Raw genomic sequence first — 7,595 nt, 5'->3', positions numbered from 1 at the left:
AATGTGATGATGAATGCCTTCACTTCTGGGGGGACATTATCGCATCGTTTGACATTTTTTGCTGGATCTAATTCACTAAGATGGTACTTAAGTCGTGTCACTCCGCCACTCTTCATTACCCGACCACAATATTTGCAAATTGTGCCATGTCTGTTTCCGTTTATTGGGTCTCCATGTTCCTAAGCTGGATCACGTTTAGTAACTCTACTGGACATCTTAAACGTACCTATATTTATTTTTCATGAAAATTAGACAATTATTTTTCGACCAAAAAATATAGTAGTGATGACAGTTATATAAGAGAACCTAAATAATAAAGTTATTCTACAGAATAATTAAATACGAAGTAAAGAAAATGATTGTAAAAATTTAAGTAATTATAAAAATAATATGGAATAATAAAACCTAATATTAATGAATAATAATCCAATTTGATAAAAAAATAATCCTAATATAAAACATAGTGATGAATAATAATCCAATTTGATAATAATCCAATTTAATAATAATCCAATTTAATGAATAATCCAATTTGATAATAATCCAATTTGATAATAAAAAAACCTAATATTAATGAATAATAATCCAATTTGATAATAAAACCTAATATTAATAAAATAATAAATAACATTAAACATATTAAAATTATCCTAGGGAATAATTATACAACATTACTTAATTACTTAAAAAAATTAACATGTAATTGTTAACATTACTTAATTACTTACAAAAACTAACATGCAAGTATTAATTACTTAAAAAAATTAACATACGAGTCCACACAAATTTTTTTGTTGTTGTATAAATTACAATAATATAAATATAAGTTTGTAAACTTACTTTAAATATGGAACCCTTTGTGTTCAAGTTCTGGAATGGATCTGGAATGGCTTTGAAAGGGGTAAGGGAAGAAGAAGAAACGAAAATGCTCTGAATGGCTCTGATACTCCACCTCTTGAAAGAATATCACAGTGGCACACGGTTTTGAATGAAACCACCATCCATGGTCTGAAATTGTACAAGTTATAATTGTAAAAGTGGTCTAAAATTGTCAAAATAATTGTAAAAGTTGTCAAAAATTCCTGAGTGAGTCCTGAGTCCTGACAGGAGGAACCCCACACACACACACAGTGACACAACGCACGCACACAAACATCACACACGCAGACACACAGAGACCTCTGTCTCTCTCTCTCGATCCTTCTCTATTCTCTTCATTCTCCACTCCCGCACACACACACAGAGATCTCTCGATCTCTCTTCTCCCTTCTCCCACACACACACCACAGCCTTCTGCTCATCCCTCTCATTTCTCTCTGCACCGAGACCCACATACACCTCTCATTTCTCTCTGCACAGAGACCCACACGCACACCATCGCACCTGCTCTGACGAGTTTCTTCAATTTCTCCGGTTAGGTAAGCTTCGGGTTTTTCTTTTTCTGTTCTAGATCGAAGCTTAGATGTGAAATTGAAGTTCTATCTCGTGTTTTTGCAAGGTTTTTGGGATGAAATCGGCTCGGGAATAGGCACACCCATCTCCGGCGAGGCCGTGGGTGTCGACGAACTTTCCGAACACCTCCGACCGTTTCACGGCAAACGGACGTTATAAAAACGTTCCTCTCGTCTTCTATTTCATTTTCATACCTAGATCGGAGTCTAGGGGGCTGTTTTATAGTCGGCCGGAGCTGTAGAATCTCCGGCGTTCGTCTTCGATTTGCACAGTTCCGAAATTTCGCGATAATATCGACAATATCGTAATATTTTGACAAAAACCCTTTGGATACCTATTAAAATATCAGTCCGGCAAAAAACCGATAATATCGGCGATATATCGCCGATATTATCGGCATTTGGTTCCTTGCACATGATGATGATGCTTACTTTTTTTTTTATCATCGTTGAATGAGTTTAAATTTCAAGATCTATTTAGTGGATTAACACAAATCTCAAAATTTAAACTCATTCAATAATAATAAGTAGAAGGGTGAGCACTACCATCACTTGAGGATGGTGAGAAAATGCATCTCTTTTTATGGTGGAGTCTAGTATTGTCCATTACAATGAGTGGTGTTATTCACACACTTCTTTTTACCTTCTATAAACTCCTGCTAATCTATTCAATTCAGCTGTTTTTTTTTTTTTGAACAATGAATATTATGTGTACTAAGGGTGAGGGGGTGAGTTTAGTCTCACAATGAGTTAACAATAATATGATTCAAATTCGTTTTTTATAAGAATTAAACTTAAAACCTCTCACTTATAAGTGGAGAAAAATACCATTAAATTATAGTACAAAGTAACTATTCGATTCCGCTATTGAAAATTAAAGTATGGAAAAAAGAAAAAAAAATCATGTGGATATCACTACTTCTGATAATACATATAAAGACTCCTAGAGGACGTTTTGTCTTAATGCGTTTCAATTATGGGACAACCGTACGATCATGCATGCTAGCAACACGTGGTGCTATCTTGTTCACTCATACGTCCACTATTACACTCAGCAACGGTGTCACTTCTTCGTTCCATGCTTTTCAAGACTTCAGCTCCGGACTTGAGTCTTGGTCTTTCTCCACTTCCTTCCGAAGCTCACTGATAAAGTTTCGGGGCATCATCTCGGTTCCGTTTCGTATTTCTGTCACCGCAAATGGTGACCGCGACACCACTAACTCCTCCTTCAAACAGCCAGCAAGCCGAAGCCGAAGCCGAGGCTGAGAATCTGAGCGTCCCGGAGTTGTTTTCGGCGCTGAGAAGGGCATCTCAGGCCGATGAATTCGCCCGAATCGAAGAGGCATTAGCAGCGAGAGAAGCGAAGCTGAAGCAAGAAATTGAGCGGCAGAGGCACGAGAAGGCATTGATGGAGGAAAACCACGAGTTCGAGCGGCTCGAGAAGCTCAAAGCAGAGGACGAGCTCAGGCTCAAGCTTTCTGCGGTCAAGGTAGAGGCGGTGAGCGGAGAGGAGCTGCCGGAGAATGACGAGGACAATGAGGTAGTTTCGGAGCGTCCGGGGGAAAAATTGAGGAGGACGAAGAGGAGGAAGGGTTTGAGTGAGAGTGACGGCATGCAGAGAAGAAGAAGCGAGCGTTTGGCTGCAATCGCTACTGATAGTGCTGCAGACAACTCTGCTTCTGATGAAGAAAATGGAGGCCTGACAATTTCAGGTAATTTGGATTAATGAATTTCCGAAATTAAGTACTAATTTTTGGATTAAGTACTAATTTTGTCAACTTTTTTTACTAACAAATTTGGGATTGCGTGTGCTTTTTAACAACCTAAAGCACCTGCCAAATGTTTCGTAAAAAGCACTTGAATTTTTAATAAAAAATTTAACGTTTATAATAAAAGTACTTTTAATCTACGCGCTTATGAACATGAGTGTTTTCTTAAGACGAAACAAAAATGGTAGCAATTTAAAATGGAAAAGAAAATGTAGCATTTGGTATTGAATCTAAAATGAAGTATATAAATTAGCAATTTTATTTGTGGTAATTTTGAGTTTAGTGCTTGGATTTTTGTTTGTTAATTGGTATCGGCATACATTTGATGATTATACCTTTGTGCTATTCTGAACTGGTTTTGGTATAATTCTGTTAGTTATAACGTGTGCATGTATATTTGTATGTATAGGTTATAGAGGGGACGAAAGGAAGCCGAAGAAGTGGAAGAACATGGGAAAATTGATGGAAAAGCGGAAGACGGGAAGTGGAGGAAAATATATACAATATCGTTGTACTATGATGTCATTTTTTAATACGATGAAGCGAGTTAAGAAACACTTGAAGGAAGGGCACTTGAAGTTGCTTCAACAAACTCCATTTTGGCCATTAATATCGCCATTTTACAATGGTGTGATTTCCGAAGATCAATGCAGGAAACCAGTGTCTGGTATCCGCAACATCATCAAGTGCTACAACTCCACAACAATGAGTTTTGAGTTTGGTAGCACATCTGCAAGGATGACAACCGAAGATATCGCTGAAATTTTGGGACTTCCTCTAGAAGGTGAAGAAGTACAATTGAAAGGATCAACAAGATACAGATCAGATTTCACCAACAGATATTTCGATGTAAAAGAAGTGTCCAAAAAGATGGTGGATGATGCTTTAGAAGAAGCGATAAAAGGGAAGAGAGAAATCGATGTTGTACGCCTGATTGTACTAGTACTATGCGTTTCCTTCTTATTTAGTGGCACAACCCACTTCACTTCATGGAATATAGTCAAGTATTGTGAAGATTTAGAGAATATTTCAAGATATTCGTGGGCAAAAGCAGTGGCTGACCTTTTACACAAATCATTGCAAGCATCGACCATGAGGTTCGATGGATGTACTGTTCATGGATGTGTGGTTGCCATAATGGTAATTAGCGTACTCTTACATATAGTGTCTCGTTAATGCAAGAGTGCTTTCATATATGAATTAATTTTTTGTTTTAATCCTAACAGATTTGGTTGTGTGAGAAAACTAACCTCATACAACCAATCAGTGGAAGGGAGGGACAGAAACCAGCTCTTGTAAAGTGGAGCCTGCAAGAACTGCACATGAAACTGCAAGAAATAGACATTGCTGACGTTGGGGTAAGTTTTGTACTAATAATATGAGTATTTGCATAACAACTGTTATACAACACAGTGTAGTTGTAATTGGTATGAAGTTACATACAACTGTTATCATATTTGTTTGGATAATTCAACTGTGCAGCTGAGCTTTAAGAAGGACAAGGGGAAGAAGAAGAAAAGAGGAGAAAACAAAACAACAGGTGAAGAAGCTAAAACTAATGGACGAGAAGATCGAGAACAAGGGGAAGATGTGTTTGAGTTGGAGACCTGCAGTTCGCAGTTTGAGCAGCGTAGTAAGAAATTGAGGAAGGGCAACAACTTGCAAAGAAGAAGTGAGCGTCTGACTGCAAACCGTAGTGCTGCAAACAATAGTAGCAGTGTAAGCTCTCTTCCTGTTAAAGGAAATAAAGATCTCGGAATTTCAGGTATTGGATTAAGGAGTTTATATGATATTTGCAATTTAATTCATGCTAATTTTGAGTTTTGTTATTTAATTGGTAGTCAGGGGGTAATCTAAGTGTTGACTTATCTTTGACGATTGTGCATTTGTGCTTTTCTGGTCTGGCTTCTGTATAAGCGTAGAAGTATGTTGTTAACTTATATTTCTGAAGGTTATATAGGGGTCACAAAGAAGCAGATGGAAAATAGGAAAACACAAAAAAGGAAGATGAGAACGTGGACAAGTGCAGAAGGGGGAAAACATGTGCAATACCGCTGTAATATGAAGTCATTTTTTAATACAATGCAGCGAGTTAAGAAACACTTAACTGAAGGGCACTTGGAGTTACTTCGGCAAACTCCATTTTGGCCATTAATATCTGCATTTTACTATGGTGTGATTTCTGAAGATCAATGCAGGAAATCAGACAGTGATGTCCTTAAAATCATCAGATGCTACAACTCAATAACAATGAGTTTTGAGTTTGGTAGCACATCAGCATTGTTGACAACCGAAGACATTGCCAAAATTCTGGGACTCCCACAAGAAGGTAATGAAGTACAATTACAAGGATCAAAGAAGTACGAATCAGTTTTTACCAAAAAATATTTCGAGGAGAAACACGTGTCAAGAAAAATGGTGCACGATGCTTTGGAAGAAGCAATAAAAGGGAAGAGAGAAAAACATGTAGAGGATGTTGTACGCTTGATTGTACTAGAACTATGCGGTACCTTCTTGTTTTGTGACTCAGGTGGGTTAAATTCATGGAGTCTAGTAAAGTATTGCGAAGATTTAGAAAATATTTCAAGATATTCATGGGCAAAAGCAGTGGCTGACCTTCTACACGAGTCGTTGGGAAAACGGACCAAGATGTCGGATGGATATTCTCATCCTGGATGTGTAGTTGTCATAATGGTAATTGACCTACTCTAGTTTATAACACTTTCCTAATGTAAGAGTACCGTCATATGTGATTGCAGTTTTGTTTTATTTTCTTTGTAATAGCTTTGGTTGTGTGAGAGAACTAACCTTATACGACCAATCAAAGGAAGGGAGGGACAAAGACCAGATCTCGTAAAATGGAACTTGCAGGAACTGCACTCAAAACTGGAACAAATAGACGTCGCTGACATTGGCGTAAGTTTATAGTTATAACATTCAGCACTTACATAATAACTGTTATGCAATACAGTGCAGTTGTAATAGGTATGAAGTTACATATACATTATATATGCACTATTGGTAGGAATTTGGTTGTAGATGCTGATATCCTATTTGTTTCGGTAATTCGAATGTGCAGCTGAGCTTCAAGGACAAGGAGAAGAAGAAGAAAAGAAAATATAATGGGAAAACACACGAGGAAGCTGAAATTGATGGACAAGAAGATGGAGAAGAAGGGGAAGATGTGTTTCGTGATACAGTGGGCTCATCGGAAGACAAACTCCGAGTTCAAAAGACACAATCACAATTCATCCCTGCTCCCACTATTTCGAAAATGGTTCAAAAAGCAAATGCTGAAGTTTCAAGAGCTCAAAGAAAAGTGGACAGGCTAACTGGAAGGTTGGAGAGTAAGAAGGAAAAAACTATAAAACTGAGGAGAAAACTAAAAGAAGAAAAGGAGGAAAAGAGAAAGCTGAAAGAGGACTACGAGTTCGTAATTGCCGAGCAGAAATCATTGTTCGGTTCTCTGAAAGGTTTGGTGAAAAAGCTGGAAGGAACACTCGAAGCCGAAAGGGAAGAGGTGAAAAACCTAAAGAAAGAAAAAACGGAGCTGATCAAGGAAAACCAAGAACTCAAAGATCAGCTACATCAAGGGAGTCCGTGCACCGCAATGCAATTGAGAGAAGACGTACAAATTGTGACAAGCACCGTAAAGAGGGCGTTAGAACCGGAGTTCGGGGACGATCAAGGCGGAAAGAAGAAAAGGAAAGGAGATGAGCAGAATGAAACAAGGGTTCATGTTTTATCTGATGCCACTGCTGCAGGTATTCTTGGATGAACAAGTGTTAGTGTCAGTGAGGAAGCAAGGAAATGGAAAATTACATTTCTTATCTCTCTCTCTCATGTATAATTAGCAAGTTTAAATAACAATGAAAGGGGCATGAATCCGTAACGTGTAAGTTTCTCTAATAAAGTTTACGAATTGGAACCCAAGATTATAATTACCGTGTTACAATATTATGCCACGATTAGCCCGTTTAACGTTAGCAAGCACAAAACTACTCCTAAACCACTCTTAATGTTTTCACGCCCTTTCTTCTCTTGACAGACACGGAAAAGGGGTATAAATCCGTAACATACAAGTTTTTCTCATAAACACAAAATTACTTCTAATTTTCTAAATTGAAATATTTACGTGAATAAATGGTTAAGCTTGTCATTTCACCTTCAAGTGATGGGTGTTGGATTTTATTTGATGTCGTTTATTTCCTCGTTTATTTCTTGTGTGGTTTTTGTGTCATCAAACAATGCAGTGTAACACTCTTTTTAGTTCATGGGTTAATTTGCAATTGCCCCTTAAAGTTTCATTATTTTAACTTTAGTCCTTCAGCGTTTTTTCGCCCCAAATTATTTCTTTACACGTGTCTTTTTCTTT

General features: G+C 37.6%; 1 protein-coding gene across 2 annotated transcripts; it reads left to right on the top strand.

Moving 5' to 3' along the window:
• The first annotated feature begins 2,413 nt into the window (after positions 1–2,413).
• On the top strand, positions 2,414–7,161 carry LOC103454628 (uncharacterized). Of its 2 annotated transcripts, none has more exons than XM_008394222.4 (7): positions 2,414–3,163; positions 3,630–4,360; positions 4,447–4,578; positions 4,703–4,985; positions 5,181–5,914; positions 6,005–6,136; positions 6,300–7,161. In XM_008394222.4, exons 1-7 carry the CDS (start codon positions 2,650–2,652, stop codon positions 6,996–6,998), a joined length of 3,225 nt encoding a protein of 1,074 aa, XP_008392444.2. In that variant the 5' UTR covers positions 2,414–2,649; the 3' UTR covers positions 6,999–7,161. The 2 variants fall into 2 exon arrangements, with proteins under 2 accessions (XP_008392444.2, XP_008392443.2); XM_008394221.4 differs by having other exon boundaries at positions 5,172–5,914.
• The last annotated feature ends 434 nt before the right edge of the window (positions 7,162–7,595 follow it).

The sequence above is a fragment of the Malus domestica genome, chromosome 06, assembly GCF_042453785.1.
Source record: "Malus domestica chromosome 06, GDT2T_hap1".
NCBI classification, from domain to species: domain Eukaryota; kingdom Viridiplantae; phylum Streptophyta; class Magnoliopsida; order Rosales; family Rosaceae; genus Malus; species Malus domestica.
Note: the sequence above shows the minus strand (reverse complement) of the source record. Positions and strands in the feature narration are given on the sequence as shown.